The sequence below is a fragment of the Hyperoodon ampullatus genome (assembly GCF_949752795.1).
Source record: "Hyperoodon ampullatus genome assembly, chromosome: 9".
Taxonomy (NCBI): Eukaryota; Metazoa; Chordata; class Mammalia; order Artiodactyla; family Ziphiidae; genus Hyperoodon; species Hyperoodon ampullatus.
The window spans coordinates 93,527,346-93,546,190 of NC_136922.1; the positions used below are offsets into that span (position 1 = coordinate 93,527,346).

Here is an 18,845-nt window from a genome sequence, read left to right on the forward strand (position 1 = left end):
CCTTCCTGCCTTCTCCTCAGTGAGGGGTGGCCAGCGAAACCTAAGAGGAATTCTGCTGGGAACCTCAGAGCAAGCCTTGGCTTTTCAAGTACAGGTATTACCCTCTTCTGCTTTGCCCTCCCACTTTCTCCCTACCGGGGAGGCTGATGTTATGCCAGAGGTAAAGCAGTCATCTTGCAGTCGTGAGGTAATGCCCAAGAAGATAAAGGTCTACCTGCTAAAGATGGCAGAATGAAAAGATGGGACAATCCTGGGTCCCACTGGCACTGTTCAACCACTATACCAGTCCTAGATGGCCTCGATCAAGACTTCTTGGTTCATAAGTAGGCCCCCTTACATGTTTCAATTACTGTATTTTAAAGCCAAGTGACATATACGCTTGCAGTCTTGAAACTTTTGTTTCTGGTTTGCTTTTGTTTTGTTTTGTTTTCTAAATTTGGCTCAGGCAGTGGTTTCTCAAAGGGGCAATAAGAAAGAAAAAAATCTACCTACCAGGATATTTTTCTTTTGGTTGGAAAATACCAAAGAACAAACTTCTCCATGAAAATCATCTGTATTTTATGAAAAACCAATGAAGGGCTAACCAGTCTCCCAAATTGCCAGCTGTTTTGCAAATATGCAGCTCCATAGAGAAGAACCATCAGGTTACTCATTCAAACTTGTTAGCCTCTACAGCTAAGGATTTTTCTCTCTTTGGCATTCACCCCAATACCAGCAATGGGTTTTTTGGTGTGTTTGTTTAAAATAAAAATTATAACTTCCAGAGGGGATGAAGATTTGGACACAGGTTTCTAACATCTCCCTCTCAAAGTCCTACTGAAACTGCCAAAATAATAAGGCATTATGGATGTGGGTCCATTCACATGCCAGAATCTCTATGAACCTTCTGTTAGAATGCTAGCTGGCCCACACAAAAGGCAGCCAGAGAAAACCAACTTAGAATTCTGCTTCCCAAGCAAGCAGACTGAGGGAAGGTTGCCTTGCTGAACTCTACTTACATCAACTACTTTGGAAGGTCAGTTCAGGCCCTGGGTCAGAAGGAGAGCCTGTGGCTTTAACACGTTTGCTGCAGCTTACCAACAGCACTCAAAGTTGCACTGCTGGGGAGGTCCAGGGGCCAGGCGGTGCCGCAACAGATGGAGAGCCCTTTAGCACTACCCCCTGATGCTGTGGGCAGGGCCCCCAGGGGCTGTTCCACACCACGCTTACCATTCCTTCCCGCTCTCTTCCTATTAATGAATTCTTAAGCTTATCACAGTCAGCCCCAGAAATGCTATTTATATTAAAAAAGCAGGGTAAACCATCTCAGTCACAGATGGCTGTTTCAGGTGATGGCAGGACTAGGGAATGGGCCGGCCCCTACATGCCTTGCCTCTTGTGACTTGAAGAATGTTAACACCTGCCACCAATCCCCACCCCCGTCAAAACCTACAAAGAATTTCAGTTCTGCAGAAGCAGGTGCTTGAAAAATCGAAGTGTGAACTCAGTCATGCAAATCAATACCAGGCCTTGAGCCTAAAAAGGTTCAGGTAGGAACTGAAAAAACTTTTCGGGTTTTTTCCCCCCACTAAATTCATCACAATTAGGCCACATTAGGGTGAAGGTGGCCAAAAGGTACCAACTTCCAGCTATAAGATAAGTAAGTCCTGGGGATGTAATGTACAACATAGTGACTATAGTTAACAATACTGTATTGTGTATTGGAAAGTCTCTAAGACAGTAGACCTTATAAGTTCTCATCACAAGGAAAAAAAATTATAACTCTGTGAGGTGATGAATGTTAACTAAATTCACTGTGGTGATCATTTTGCAATATATACATATATCAAGTCATGTTGTATAAAAATTAAACTCACATGTTATATGTCAATTATATCTCAGTAAAACTAGAGAAATAAACAAGCAAAATAAATAGGTCACATTAGAGAAGCTTTATTCTATTTACTAATTTTTTTCCTTCAGTTTAGAATTCAGCAAGCATTTCTTCCTATGCCTCCTTGAAATTATTGGAATAGAAAACTGGAGGGCAGGAACCTACTATCTCCTAAGCAGAGGCCATGTACCCGACATGGAGACAGACACTTCACTTATATCATGTCACTCATCCTCTATCACGGCCTTGTGAAACAACCTCAGAAAGGTATCCAGAGTAGGGAGTGCCAGAACCAGGTCATAAGCCCAGAATCATTCACTCATCCGTTCACTTGGCAAATATTTCATTGGCTCCCTATGATGTGCTCACCACTGTTCTGGTAGCTTCCCAACAAGTATGCCTATGGAATGCCCTGAGTGGAGGCTAGAGCCCACAGAGCACTTGGGCTGTGATCAGCCTCATCCATTATTTCAATGCCCCGGGAAGATATCATCATTTTCTCTTAGTGCCATGTTGACAGAGCTGAGAAGCACTGAATAAATAATTTGTTGGTGGTGATAAGGGCTATGAAGTCAGTGCTGACTCCAAAATCCCTGTTTTTTCTACCAACCCTCTGCCCCAGCAGCTGAGTGATCAGAAGACAACAGGACATTCAGAATCTACAACAGAAATAGGAAGAGTAGGAATAAGAAAGCTGAAAATTCATCATGTTCAATCCACTCAACCATCCACCTCTCAGCTGGGCCAAGCTTAATTTCAGTTTCCTCCTATAAGTCTGTATTTAAGTCAAAAGGAAACACTGGGTTCCTTTGATTTAAAACCACCTCATGTATACAATGGAGAAAAGACAGCCTCCTCAATAAGTGGTGCTGGGAAAACTGGACAGCCACATGTAAAAGAATGAAATTAGAACACTCCCTAACACCATACACAAAAATAAACGCAAAATGGATTAAAGACCTAAAATGTAAGGCCAGACACTATAAAACTCTTAGAGGAAAACATAGGCAGAACACTCTATGACATAAATCACAGCAAGATCCTTTTTGACCCACCTCCTAGAGAAATGGAAATAAAAACAAAAATAAACACATGGGACCTAATGAAACTTAAAAGCTTTTGCACAGCAAAGGAAACCACAAACAATCGAAAAGACAACCCTCAGAATGGGAGAAAATATTTGCAAATGAAGCAACTGACAAAGAATTAATCTCCAAAATTTACAAGCAGCTCATGCAGCTCAATATCAAAAAAACAAACAACCCAATCCAAAAATGGGCAGAAGACCTAAATAGACATTTCTCCAAAGATATACAGATTGCCAACAGACACATGAAAGGATGCTCAACAGCACTAATTATTAGAGAAATGCAAATCAAAACTACAACGAGGTATCACCTCACACCAGTCAGAATGGCCATCATCAAAAAATCTACAAACAATAAATGCTGGAGAGGGTGTGGCGAAAAGGGAACACTCTTGCACTGTTAGTGGGAAGGTAAATTGATACAGCTGCTATGGGGAACAGTATGGAGGTTCCTTAAAAAACTAAAAATAGAACTACCATATGACCCAGCAATCCCACTACTGGGCATAGACCCTGAGAAAACCATAATTCAAAAAGAGTCATGTACAACGTTCATTGCAGCTCTATTTACAATAGCCCGGACATGGAAGCAACCTAAGTGTTCATCAACAGATGAATGGATAAAGAAGATGTGGCACATATATACAATGGAATATTACTCAGCCGTAAAAAGAAACAAAACTGAGTTATTTGCAGTGAGGTGGATGGACTTAGAGTCTGTCATACAGAGTGAAGTAAGTCAGAAAGAGGAAAACAAATACCACATGCTAACACATATACATGGAATCTAAAAAAAATGGTTCTGAAGAACCTAGGGGCAGGACAGGAATAAAGACGCAGACGTAGAGAATGGACTTGAGGACACGGGGAGGGGGAAGGCTAAGCTGGGACGAAGTGAGAGAGTGGCATGGACATATATACACTACCAAATATAAAACAGATAGCTAGTGGGAAGCAGCCGCATAGCACAGGGAGATCAGCTCGGTGCTTTGTGACCACCTAGAGGGGTGGGATAGGGAGGGTGGGAGGGAGACGCAAGAGGGAGGAGATATGGGGATATATGTATATGTATAGCTGATTCACTTTGTTATAAAGCAGAAACTAACACACCATTGTAAAGCAATTATACTCCAATTAAGATGTTAAAAAAAACAAAATAAAATAAAATAAAACCACCTCATGTTCCTAATATGTAAACACAGCTGAAACACCAAATGGTTTTTTGGCTGCTACTTCTCTGCCTCCCTTTCTCATCAAACACAAAAATGTATGTGTACGTTAAGATTGCCAGGGTCACTGGGTACCTTCAGTTAGAGCACGATGCCCTGGAACACAAGGGGGTCAGGTTGGTCTCCTTCTGGGTTTGGTCTTGACCTCCTCGGCCTCCCCAGCCCACAGTCCCAGGCCTTCCAGCTGCTCCCAAATGTAGGTCATGGGCTGCAGGAGAGTCTTGGAAAGAAAACTTGCAAATCCAGAGCAGAACCAGAAAAACAACTCCTGGCAGTGCCTCAGAAATGAATACTATCTCAGGGTAGGAAGTTCAAAGTCATAGCTACAAAGATCGGCTTCAGGTTCTGTGATTACAAAACAATACAGTATGTCCCCCACTCTATCCCACCCTCCTTTCCAAAGGACAATGTCCAGTTCCTAAGCCATTTGTAAATGGCAGAGGGCAGAGGTTGGGGCGGGGGGCACATGGAGGGACAGCCTATACACACACACATATGTTTGAGGCTCTTGTGGACCAACCTGGCTTCTTGTTGGATTACAAAAGGGAGCTTGGCTGTGACTAATTTCAAAAAACAAAGTTAAAGTCAAAAGCTGCCACAGGTAACCCCAGCTTATGAATCCACATTCCAAAAGTGTGTAACAGCAGGATGTTGATGGTGGGGTAGGTTGTGCGTGGTGGGCAGACGGCAGGGAATGTATGGAGACTGTACATTCTGCTCAGTTTTGCTATGAATCTAAAGCTGTTCTAAAAAATTTAGGCTATTTTTTAAAAATTTGTAACACAAGTGCTTCAAACTCACAAGACATATAGTTATTGAAATAACATGATCGAAAGTAATCGGTTCCCCCTCCTACACTGTTGGTGGGAATGTAAGTTGGTGCAGCCACTACGGAAAACAGTGTGGAGAATCCTCAGAAAACTAAACATAGAATTACCATATGATCCAGCAATCCTACTCCTGGGCATATACTCAGACAAAACTATAATTCAAAAAGATACATGCATCCCTATATTCATAGCAGCACTATTCACTATTCACATTTAGGAAACAACCTAAATGTCCATCAATAGGTGAATGGATAAAGAAGATGTAGTACATATATACAATGGAAGACTACTCAGCCATAAAAAAGAACAAAATAATGCCATTTGCAGCAACATGGATGCAACTAGAGATTATCATACTATGTGAAGTAAGTCAGAAAGAGAAAGACAAATACCAAATATGATATCACTTACCTGTGGAATCTAAAATACGACACAAATGAACCTATCTATGAGACAGAAACAGACTCACAGAGGTAGAAAATAGACTTGCAGTTGCCAAGGGGGAGTGGCGGAGGAGGGAAGGCCTGGGAGTTTGGGATTAGCAGATGTAGACTATTTTATATAGGATGGGTAAACCACAAGGTCCTACCTCTATAGCACAGGGAACTATATTCAATATCCTATGATAAACCATAAAGGAAAAGAATATATATATTTTTAAAAAGTAATCAATTCTCAGTCAGCCAAGAGACCAACTTAACCCACACTGTAGTTGAACTGTGCTGGGTGAATTCTCAACTTGGTGTCACCTCACAGGAGTCTGCTCTGGGCTGAGAAGGGCTGCCCGTTTCCTCCCTGTGCAGCCAGTCGGAAAGCAGAATTCTCCTTATTCTCCACCCCCTTGTTTCCTGGGCCCAACTTCAGTCCTGGGGCCAGAGTTCTCCTCCCATTCCTGTTCCTCATCTCCCCAGGAGGGCTGAGGGCCATGAAAGCAACATCCTGGATACAGGGAAGCAGAGCGCAAAGGTAGAATCGAGCCCCATAATGCAGGGGGCACGGGGAGGACTGGAGGGTGCCCTCCAGAGTCCCCTCTGTAGGTCCTGAAACCCAGGCACTGCTTGGAGCTGCACATTTTCTTCGAAGCGGCATCATTTACTTTAGTGTTCCTTCCACTGGAAAGCCCTCGGGCTTATCATATTCTTATTACAAAACCATTTGTCCTCACCTGCCCCTATTATTATGTCATTAAAAATGGGGTCAATCTGTTTCTTTTCTATTCTCCTAACATGTGAATACCGTTGATGTCTCTGTGATCAAACTTATCTTTGGCAACCACTGGGTCCACTTGATACTCTTTCAGTAGGAAGTCAGCAGAAATACAGAAAGGAAAAGGCTCAAGACTTCTAGGCATTTGATAAATCCCAACTGTCTTATACAGATTTAATGAATCCAGAGACCCTCCTTGTGCATGCCCCAAAGCCTGAGACTCCTACGTGACACATGCACGAGGTGACCCAGGCACAAACTACACCTCGCTCATGAGAAGGACATCAGGAACAGGTGGATTCAGTGTGGAGAGAAGAATGAAGAAAGGACCTTCATAATACCGCAAGGGCACAGGGACAGTCTCCAAGGCCAATTTTGAGGATTGATTTTATAAAAACAAAAGGGAAGAAAGAGGCGCTATTGTACACATTATCTACCATGCATATTTACTCCCAGCACCTGGCCTTCTGCTGTTTCTGCTCTTGCCTGGAAGCAAGGCCTGCACTCCCTTGGCACAAAGCCAGAGAGCATGCCCACAGGTCCAGACCCTCGGGGGACCTCTGCGGCTCCAGGACACGGTCCCACCCTGAGCTAACACCACACAGTGCTTGGCAGGCAGCTGAAGAGCACACTCAGCCCTTCTTTATCTTGACCACTCCGTAGCAACCCTCCCCTCTTTGGATCCTGGATTTTCCTGGATTTTCTCCACTTTTTCTGTGGATTCCTTCTGAGTTCCATCTGCAGATTTCTCTTCCCCTGCTAACGCTTCAAGTGTCCCCAGGGCTTCATTCTCAGCTTTGCTCTCACACTCCTCACTCTCCCCCGGACCTCGCTGGACTATCTTATTAGGACTGTTGGCTTCACTTCTCCCCCACGAGATTCATAACACCCAAATCTACATCTCCAGACCTTTCTCAGAACTCCAGACCTATGTTTCCAAATGCCTTTCAGGTACCTCTCCTGAATGTGCCATGAACACACCAGAATCACCATGTCCAAAACTGAACTCATCATCTTCCCCAGCAAACTCACCTTCCTGCACGAAAGGCAGCACCGTCAACTCAGTGTGCCACATCAGAAACCACGACGCCTCCCATAGCCCTCACATGCCCCGCTGCCACCAAGTCTTCACGCCCAGCTCCTAACCCTTTCTTGTATTCATGTGCTGCTCCCTGTCAGGTTCAAGGCCCTCATGGTGCCTTGTTCTACTTCATGGATGAAATAGCCAGCCAGCAGATCATCCTGCTGACATTAACTCTCCCCTCCAATCCATGCTTCACAGACACTAGGGTTTCCTTTCCAAAACACACTTCTCTCACTGTCTCTTTTTTATTAAAAGTCTTAAAAGCTTCCCACACTACTGCCCACAAAAGAATATCCAAATGGTTAACAAAGCATGCAAACCTTGTATGATCTTATCATATCTCCCAACACTCCCCACAGAGCATCCTACTGGAAACTACATAAAACCACTTGGGATTCCCAGGATCAACTATGACATGCTATACATTCCTACTCTGTATCTGCTGTTCCCACGGCCTGGAGAACTCCTATTTATACTTTAGGACCCAATGCAAATATCACCTTTTCAGTGAGAGGCTCTCCAACTCTTCATCTCCTTCAGATCTCTTGTTCCACCCTCTGTGTGCCAGAAATACTTTGAACACAGCTTTAAAGCAAAATGTACACCAGATATTTAATGACTTGTGATTTAATGACTTCTTTACATATCTCCCTTCCCACTCTGCTGGGAGAACCACAAGGTCAAGAATGTATATCCTCCTGCCTAGAACATGCACAGGTTTAGAAAAGCAGTTCATTAAGTTCCTCAAATTGGAGGAAGGACCAGTGATGAGAGATATTTCCCCAGGATGTACAGACAGGAAGCGAGGGGAAGGAAGGAGTTAATGGCTGAATCTTTCAAATGCTATGACTGGTAACCTTGGATTTAAATGTCTGTTTTGACACAACTGGCTAGTGAGAAAGCATTTTCATCACAAATCCTTGTTTCCTCCAAGTTTCCTAAAAAAATCACCCTATCAGTTTGAATCCTGTAGCCTCTTTCTCAGCCAAAAGGAATTTCCCTTTAAACAAAAACTATTCAGACATTTCCAAGATATGAAATGTTAAAAAACCAAGATTTTCCACTCAGACGACTGAAAACTGTTTGTAGATTTTTTTCCCCCAGACTCCTCTAATTTGCCAAGAAGTCTGAAGAGGGGTGTGTGAGTGTCTGTGTGTGTGTGTGTGTGTGTGTGTGTGATGTTAAAAAAAAAAGTCTCCTACCTCTGTGTCTCTCTGTTTTTCCATTCTTTATTTTGTCTGGGTTTTACTGAAGCAGGGTTTTTAAGTCAGAAAACAGAGGCTACAAAATGCAAAACTATACCCGCCAACTGAGTGCCCAAAGGAAAGAGGTAATCAACTGACCTTTGTTGTTGTTGTTTTAAATCACCCATTTTTTAAAGATCAGAGACTTTCAAGGGTGACAGCATGATACCCAGCACAGAACTTTGGAGTTAAAAGGAACCTCTGGGATCATTATACAAAGGCAGCATTTTACAGCAGGATAAACTGAGATGGAGGATGTGAAGTAACTTGTACTACAATGAGTTTTTCCAAAGAAAAACTCTCTTCCAAGATACTTCTAACAAGAAGCAGGCATACAAATTTGAGTGGCTCAGCGTCACCTGTCTCAATTCTTTAAAAGCTCTTCAGTAATGTCAATAAAGTTTAGATAAATGTATTACACCGGAATAGAGCAACTCAAGGGCAGGCAATTCAACATCAGGCACCTGTAACTGAGCTCGACAGCAGCTAGACACACCAGAAGGATCAATGGTACAAGATCTAAGAACTTATATCTGACTTTTGCACTGACCTTCCACTCAGTCCTAGAAAAAATTAGATACACCACCGCAGAACACCAAAAGAGTGCTTCCCAAGCTGAAGAATAAGGATGAACCCAGTCAAAACACAGCCTGCATCTGATGAGTGACACTGACTCAAGAAACAGCTGTGTCCCAGCAATGACTCATGAGTCTCTCTTGGGTTTACACTGCAGGAGGGCTGAGTCACAAAACATCCCCTGAGATAACAGGGGTGCGGTGATAAGGGGGATCAGAGTGTTCTCAGCTCTTCTCAAAGTAATGCATCAGGAAGATTCAAAGGTTACCCAGCCAGAGCCACTCTACAGCTCATGAGGGCCCGGAAGGTCTTGGGTCATATTCCAAAGATCTCCCAGTTTCCATCCACAGACAACTAACAGATGTAAAGATCTGAGAACCACCTGTACTGAAGTAGATGGAGGAGCCCAGGAGAGTGTACAGGGAGAACACAAGACCAAGTACCAAACGCTCACATTTAACAGGTGGTAATGCAGCCAGCAAAGGAGGAAAATCTAAGCCTCGCGGGGTATCATGGGAGCCAAAGCAAGAGCGAGTTACGAGATGAACATGTGGTCGGTCAGTATTGCCAAATGTTCCCATGAGGCCTTGCAGGTAAGGATGGAGAGAAGACTAGTGGATGGAGCAGTTAGAGAGAAGTTGGAGAACCTTCAGGCAGCAGTAGGAACCAGAACATACAGGAGGCAGAAGTAAAAACTGAGGAAATGGAGGCCGTAGCTATTGACTACTTGTCTGAGAAAACCTGGCAGTAAACAAGAGAGAAAAAACAAGCAGAGCAAGGAGGGGCAACAGCATCTGGCAAACATGTGTTCAAGGCAGAGACCTGTGTTTACAGCAGAAGGCAGAAGCTGCGGAGAAGAGGAAATGAAGATGCCTGAGAGAGAATAATTACAGGTGCCTTGTGCTTCCTGAATGATATCAGACTCCTGAGGTGGGGATACTTCTTCCCCAGAAAGAAGACATTTGACTTAGGGGAGAGGGTGAAAAAGTGTGTACACTATGAGCTAGGCAGTGGCATGTGAAGAAACTGAGACCCAAAGAGGAGAGGTTACTTGCCCAAGGTCACCAGAGAACCACTGGCCCTGGATTCCAAATCTGCCTGGCTCGAAGGCACACCCTTTCCACAACGCTGCCTTCAACTCTACTCTAGCGGAAACTGGGACTATTATAGAATCATCCTCCCTCCCATCTGGGTCTCAAAACTAAACAAGAAAAGTTATTGACATCAAACTACCCAAGTCACTTTCATATTAAATTTTCAGACTTGCAGAGGCATTTACAAGCATCCAGAGTTTTAAAAAAATACATTAACAAAAGAGACTGAGGTCACTGAGCTTATTCATTCTCCAAGACTGCCTTACTCTACGTAATTGTGCATCAAGCAAGTATTGCATATCTCTGAGCATCCTGTGCTTGGAAGTATAGAAAAGACAGTCATGTTCCCTGCCTTCAAGAAGCTTGTGTTCCAGCTGAGGTCTCTTTTTTGCTCGAGGCCTTAGATTCTGCATAGATAAATGGGGCCATCACCTCTTATGTGCCTTGTGGGTAACCTAGACAATTCCATTTAGGGAAAAAATGAGGTCACTTGGTGCTTCACTTGGAAGAGCCGGAGAGCATGTGGTGAGCCGGGAGAAGGGGGAATAGACTCAAGGTTGACACCAATGGTGAATCTCACCATTTCATTTCAGGCTTGACTCTACTGAGGTGGAGAATGTAAACACTACTCCCTCATTCATAAAATCACTGACAAGCAATTCAGACACTCTGCGGCCCTAGGCCCTCAGTCCTACCAAACTCCCAGCCAAAGCCTAAGGCCATTTGCCCCAAGACAGTCCACAGACAGGTCAGAGCCCCACAGGGCTGAGCCCGGCAGTTCAAGCTGCAAACAGGCACAGTCTGACCTTATCAGTGTTTGAATAGCCATATGCAACTGGAAAAACAGCTTCTTTGAAAAATGGCATTCAGCTCTCTGCCTGCAGAGATGAGGTTGTGTGGACCTCGAACAGAAAAAGTCATTCTTGTCTTGCACCGTGATCATGATCACAGGCTCAGCTAGCTACCTCCAGCCCTGATATTTGACCCTGATGCAGAGAGTTCAGATAATATAGTTAATTCTACATTTCCTCATTCGTGAGTTGGGACACAGCAGTACCCCCTCCATGATAGCCTTTGCATGCACTGCAGGAATATTCCATGCTTAAATGTTTTAAAACATTTTCCATTTGCTAGCCCACCTTTGTGAGAAAAACAGCCATTAGCTAAATGAACACACCTTTTAGTGAAGGAAAGGTCTGCCAACTCAGACTATTTGACTAATGATCATTACACATGGTCATGCTGGTTGAGGCTCCAATAGCCCCTCCATTCCCACATGACTAATCTAAGCCAATCAGGTAAATCCCTTTCCAGCCATTGGTTCAGAAATGATGATGTGATCCCATCCTTGACAATAAAGCTCGAAGAGAAATCAGCTGGTAGGCATCTAAAAAAAGTTTCTTCCATCTTAAAAAAGGACACAAGGAAGACACAACCTCTCTTCTCCCTTTGGATATTGTCATTTTTATGTGAACACCTGAAACTCATAAGGATATGAGTTGCCTTCTGGTTGCCTCCAACTTGAAGATGGAACCTGCCTATGGATGGATGGAATCTAGGTCCATGATGAACTGAGCAGCTGCTGAAGCAGCCAAACATGTAGCTATACTTTTAGGCATCTTGCAACGTGACAGAATAATTCACTTATTGTGTAAGCAATGTGAATCGGTTTTCAGTTACTCGCAGCGGCAAGCACTGTCATTTAATTCAATTATTAATCTAGATGCAGTGCCTCATTTCTCCTGCCAGAGCAACTTCACATCAGAGCTCGAGAGGATATTATCACTCAGGGATCACTGAAGAAAGAGGGCAAGTACAAAGCTCAGTACTGCCCTCTCATCGTTCAGAACTGTGCCCAAGCCCACCTTCCCCCAACCCGTGGTAACACAATGAGGACAATTTCAGAGACAATAATCTAACTGAGCCAAAGATTGTTCACCAAAACAATGAAAATTCTTTAGATCATAGCTAAATCAGCAACATATATGCAAGGCCGCCTTATGAATAGGGGCCACATGCAGAGGGGTAGTGAGAGGTCCCCCCAGCTCCCCAAATACTCCTCCCCTACTACCTGGCTATTGCCTAAAGTTCTCCATTTAGAGATTCAAGAAATTATTGTTAAATATAAACGCCCATTTAGGGGTCATATGTTTAGCTTTACCAATATTGAAATGTTTAGTGTAAGCTTAAAAATCTTTCCTGAGAACAAAATTAAAGAGGAGGAGTTGGAAGGAGGACACCATTACAGCGAGCAACTCGGGGTCCAAGAAGCGAGGGAAACGTGAAAGGAGTGAAGGTGAAGAAAGGTGAAGTAGGGCCTCGAAGACAAATTATACTGACTTCACAATTCTGTCTCCTACTGGAACTCATTACCTTTATTCAATTGGTGGAGGTCAGGTGACCAGAAGTAATGATTTCTCAAGCCACAAGGACCCAGGGTCCCACTCAGAATCTGGCCAGAGGCCAACAATAGGAGGCGAACACCAAACCCAAAGCTCCCATATCCCACGGGAGCCCTATCAGGTCTCTGGGCCGCCGAGAGGAAGGGGAAACCACCAGCCTCTCAGATCAGCCATCCACCTTCCGGCAATCACGATGGATGTGGAAGCCAGATGGCCTTCACATCCGCTCACCAGGCAGGTGGAACCTACCCTTAGCACCCCACCTACCACCCTCTGGGCTCAGTCATTTCATTTTAAGTACCAACTGGATATAAAATTTAAGCACATAACCACTAATAATTCTACAAAGAACTGGATTTACATGAATTTAGGGGTTTTTTTGTTTTTTGTTTTTTGCGGTACACGGGCCTCTCACTGTTGTGGCCTCTCCCGTTGCGGAGCACAGGCTCCAGACGCGCAGGCTCAGCGGCCATGGCTCACGGGCCCAGCCGCTCTGTGGCATGTGGGATCTTCCCGGACCGGGGCACGAACCCGTGTCCCCTGCATCGACAGGCGGACTCTCAACCACTGCGCCACCAGGGAAGCCCATGAATTTAGTATTTAAAAGAAGCAGAACTAGGAGGTTGGAATTAACTGATTCACACTACTATATACAAAATAGATAACCAACAAGGACCTTCTTATAGCACAGGAAGCTCTACTTAATATTTTGTAATAACCTATAAGGGAAAAGAATCGGAAAAAGAAAAAAAATATATATATATATATATAAATAAATCACTGTGCTGTACACCTGAAACTAACATAATATTGTAAATCAACTATACCTCAATAAAATAAAATGAAAAACCAAGCAGGACCTCTGTCATTACCTTTGCAAAGAAAAGGTATCCTATTGTATACCTAAAAAAAAATAATCATTGCAAAAATTGATAAAATCCCTCTTTTCCAGATTGCTAAACTGAGCTATAAGAAAATTACCAAGAGCACGAAGTTTATCATACACAAACCCACTGTTAATCCTTCATCCTCAAAGCCCTTTTCCAGCAAGCACTCCTGCTTCCTCTATTCATTACCCAAGGCCTCCACCAACTCTGGTGGCATTGAGTGAGCCCCAGAATCCCCTCTCTCCCCAAGGAAATGCAGGCTAAAATTACCTCTAGTCCAGTTTTATGTGGTGCCTTTAAATTGTCATTTTTCATTTCCTAAATACTTTCAGGAGGTAAAAGTTTGAACAGTACGAAAGGGATAGTGTGTAAGTAACTCCCTCTCCCTCCCTCCCTCCCTCTCTTAACCTCTAGTCCCTCAAGTCCCCTTACCAGAAAAACATCAGCCATCTGTTTCTTGAGCATCCACCCAGATATAGTCAGTGCATGTAATAATATACATAGATAAGATTTATAGACTGTTTTGCTCTTTAAATTGCAAAATCCCACAGTAAATTCCCAGAAATGTAATTTGCACAGAATCTTACAGGAAACACAACATGAATGTTAGAAACATCCAACATCTTGGCAGGTTTAGGGGAAGGGACAAGGCTTCTTGCAATGATTTGAAACCATAATATATACACTCCTCATTTTTATATCTGCCATCTTTTCTGAAACCAGTTTTCACTTGTATCCACTCCAGAAGCAATAGCTTTCCTAAATGTACTACTCACTGATTTAAAATTATATCTCATCATCTGTATGGGAACTATTTTTTCAGCTTCAAGAGGAAGCCCAAAGCTCTAATAATTCAGGATCTAATGAGCAAGTCCAAATTCGCTCTGTGTGGTTCATTATTTTATAGACTTTGAAACTGTCTCCTCTAAGCCTTCTGGACCCAGAAGTTTTCTTCATAACTAACCAAATGAGAAAAACACTGCTCCTGATGGCTCACAGAAGGCACCTCGGAGACGCGACAATCCCAGCCTCGGGCAACTTCTATATTTTTAAAATCAAGTAGGTGACAGTTTGGCTAAAACAGGGCATTAGCAATCATGCGTGTGGTAGCTAAATCCCTATTTAGAGCAGAGAGTGATCATGCTAGGAAGGGTTGGTGGCTGCACTGCCACCTCAGTTAAATATTAGCTGCCTTCAGACTCAGCAATTTCTGACTCCCCATCCTCTGACTCAGTTCCTTTTAAGTCTGGATCCTTCATTCATACAGCATAGTGGGCAAGAGCTTGGGCTTTGGAGGCAGGTAGACTTGAGTTTAAATGACCTTTTACCAAGTCACTTAAACTCATTAAGCCTCAGTTTTCTTATCTGTAAAACGACTCCTTCACTGGATCATTGAGATATCCTCTTTTTTTTTTTTGGCTGTGCCCTGCAGCATGAGGGATCTTAGTTCCCTGATCAGGGAGCGAACCTGTGCCTCCTGCAGTGGAAGCTCAGAGTCTTAACCACTGAACCGCCAGGGAAGTCCCACTGATACATCATTTTTGTAAAGTACAATGCCTTTCATGAGAACCAGCTACATAATCTATGGGACCTGGTACAAAATGCAAACGTGTGGGCCCTTGTTCAAAAATTATTGAGGATCTCAAGATGGTGACAGCAGAGCATCAAAGTGTGGGGCCCTGTGGGACTGCACAGGTGGCAGGCCCATGAAGCCAGCCCTCCCTTTCAGATAATAAATATACAATAGATGGTAGTACACTATCTTACCAATTTCCCAGCTTACATTTGTACCTTACCCTCCCTGCAGGCTCTCCACTCCCTTTGTGATGCCTAATCCACTCAACTTGGAAAGTTTCACTGGGCCATTCCAAAAACAGGCACTCTGCCTCAGAAGTAACCTGCATTTTTACAAGAAAAAAACTGACAAAAATGGGGGGGGATCTAAAACAGAAGGTGATGTTACCATAAGCTCATGCCAGACACACTCCCACCTTAGAGCCTTTGCTCTGGCTTTTCATCCTGCTGAGATAACCTTCTCCCCTACTTCAGGCCTAGAGCGTAAGCTTCCCAAGGTCAAGAACTTTGAGGTTTTTTTGGTTCACTGATGTATCCCAACTGCTTAGAACAGTGTTTCACACATAGAAGCTTTTCAATAACCATTCATTGAAAGAACAAATAAATCTGTGAGTGAATGCATCATCAGGCCATCCTTTTTCCACTTGGAGGTCAGGCCATTTCTCATTATGGACAAATGGCAATAATAACCAGCTCTGCAACTGGATACCCAACAGAGTTCAAGAAACAGATGGGAAAGTTATCTATTTTCAAATCTCTGCCAAACTCCCCTTAGTTTAGAAGGAATATAACCCAGTTGTCTGTGCTACCAAATCCAATACGTCTTTCAACATTAATTCATATACTCAGTTTGTGGGCCACGGCTTGCAGCAATGATGAGTGGCATTTTATATGAGTGAGCTGCCCAGAAGAGAAACACGTCCCTAAGTGGCACACATAGAAGTAATTAAAAATAAAATCAAATTAGAAGAAAAATAATCACCCATCACTGCTTCATTACAATGACATAGAAAAACTAAGCCCTTGCTACCAAAAGGAAGGTAAGGTCTCTACCCCTGAAACTGTGCATGAAGATGTCAGTTAGAGCAAGTCCAAACTGTCCTGCCTGAAGTTGTCACAGTCACAGTCTGTGTCACAATGTCACAGTCACGGGTAGCATCTCAAACCCTGGCATAAGATCTCAGAAAGGCAAGTCACGAGGCCTGAGAAAGGGAACGCGGATGCTGTGCATAATTCATCCCACCAGCTGACCCAAAGCATTACAGCTGCGGGATGAGACATTTTCACAGTACTCATGAGAACAAAAGAGAAGAGCTGCCCCTCGCAAATGGTTAAAATGTGGCCTATGTCAGGAGAAACATCTGGAGATACTATCAGAAGATATTTGACGGCCAGCGTTCTCTGAGCTCTGTCCTGGCAACGGGAAGTACATCTGGGCCCCCAATCCAAAGGCAGCCCACGCAGTGTCCTTGGGACAGACTCAGTGAGCAAAGACCAGAAGATCACACCACACATCTGGCTTTTGACCCGGCATGAATTTCCACTACCTCTCTGCCCTGCACTCGGCGTGTTTTCAACAAGCCATTCTCAGCCACCACAAATGCCTTGGTGGGAATCACAGGGAGGCCCTCATCCCTTTTCCCAAAATAACGTCAGTCAGAGGCAAAGGCCAAAGGGGTGGAGCCTGCAGGCCATTTTGAAAAAGTTTCAAATATCCTGGCACTGACTCCATTAAAAGAATCATGAAGGGGAAATAGCCAAGCCTCTAATTTTCTCATTAGTGTCTCTCTCTATACAAACTCTGCATTTGTAAAAAAGAAACAAAGGCATCTCACAATAAAGTCATATTATCAGTGCTGGCTGTTGGAAACAAAATTTCATTTTGCAAATTTAATACCCAAAACTTGAAATTGAAAACTTTATAAGAAATGTGTGTGCTCTGTGACAGTTTAATGCCCAAAGGGATCTCTGGGGCATAAGACTGAGCAAGGAACTGGTGAGCTGTCCCACCTTCTCCAAAGCCTTTCTGAAATATGCGCTGCCTCAGATTTTCCATTCTCCTTTGCTGATCTTTCCTCTGAAGAAGGAGGAAGCAGATTTCTTGGCTGAACAGTTGAAGGAGCCAAATAAAGTAGTCTTCCTCCTAATATGAAGGGACCTTTTTTCAAAACACACACACACACACACACACACACACACACACAAGTATACTTCCTAAAATTCAAATAAGAAAGTAAAGGAAGAGAAAGAGAGAATATGACAGCGAAGGAAAAAAATGCTACTTTATTTTGCCCAGTTTTAAAAAAACCTTCCCACAAAAATTAGTAGCAAACTAAACAGAGGCAGATTATCAAAACATCTACCCTTCCTCCTGCTTTACAGCGCAATACGAAATGATATAGCATATGTGAAAAGCCCTCAGGGAAAAGAGTATAAGTTGCTGAAGCAATACAAAGCGTCGTTACTATTATCAAAAGTTTAAAAGAGACAGCGGCCCACCTTCACTGTTCAGCTAGAAAAACCACACCTCTCCTCAGATCTCTCCATTCTGGGCATGCTCTTCCCAAATACTTCCTTCCCAGTTCCCTGTCCCGAGCTGTTCCTTTGATGACACTTCCCCCTCTCAAGCCTCCCCTTCGCCGCCCCGCCAAGTCCTCACCGTGTGATACATGAGAGCCTCGGTTTCCCCGGGCTCTGACAGCTCGCTCAGCTTGCGGTCCCACTGCAGGACGCTCTGCTCCCCGCTCTCCAGCACCTCCATGGTGGTCCGAGGTGCGCTGGGCCGAGGATGCTGAGGGCAGGAGGGGAGCGGGTAGGGCGGCCTCGGAGGGCGAGAACCGCCTCTGCGTGAGTGTGTGTGCGTGTGTGTGCGTATGCGTGTGGCTTATGCACTTAGGAAGGAAAACGTTCGCTCCTCTGCCTGAGAGAGAATTGCCAAGGGCTCCGGTCCAGCGTCCTCGGAGATCTGAGAATCCCCAGAGGAGACAGACTGTCTAGAGATCAGACCGAAGGCTGAGGAGAATAGAGCAGGGTGTGTATCCAAAATAAAGGCAGGAGATCAGTACTCATCCCAAGAAAAGCCCTTCTCAATAAGCTCACTTTCCACTACTGCTCCAGGCACAAACTTTGAGATTCCCCAGGGCTCCTCAGCTCTGCTCCAGGATACAGCTATGACTCCTCCTCCCTCCAGGGCGGGGACCAATCGGATGCTCACTTCTCCCGCCCTACCCAATCAGAAGTCTTTCTCTCCGTCCAGAGGCAGGGACAGCGAGAAGTCTCCGCCCAGGCTTTGGAATGTGGGCGGGCAGCTCCTTTGACGTCACCGGGGAGCTACTCCGGTTTTACTACAGCCGGCAGCCGAGGTCTGCGGCAGCCGACAAATGGAGTGCTTGAGCCCAGGAGTGATGGACTGGGGGCGCAACCAATGAGGAAGGAAAGCCTGGGAGGGACAGCCAATCAAATAGCGACAAGAATACATTTTATAAGAGGGAGGGTGCGCTCAGTTGCCTGAGAATCCAGAGAAATTAGCGCGCGCGTCTAGGGGAAGAGAGTGCCGCTGGGAGGCCTGATTTACGTAGTGTCCTAAATATTTTCCAGTAGTTTAGCTCATTTGAGTCTTTCAGGATTTTTAAAAAATAAGTCACATATTACACACAAATATAAATATTCCCTATTATGCATGAATTCATGTTAGCACATATCTGGCAAATTGTAATTGCTTGTGCTTCAGGTTTTTCTCCCGCTTTCTATTAGGCTCT

The 18,845-nt window shown here is 44.1% G+C and overlaps 1 protein-coding gene across 1 annotated transcript in view; it reads right to left on the bottom strand.

Moving 5' to 3' along the window:
- Positions 1-17,848, bottom strand: part of CREB3L2 (cAMP responsive element binding protein 3 like 2) — a gene marked incomplete at both ends in the record, with an annotated part of 116,689 nt that extends 98,841 nt beyond the window's left edge. Inside the window, one exon of the mRNA XM_079711133.1 lies at positions 17,747-17,848. Coding sequence (XP_079567259.1) covers positions 17,747-17,848 — 102 coding nt within the window. The remainder of the gene's footprint in view (positions 1-17,746) is intronic.
- Positions 17,849-18,845: the final 997 nt, after the last annotated feature.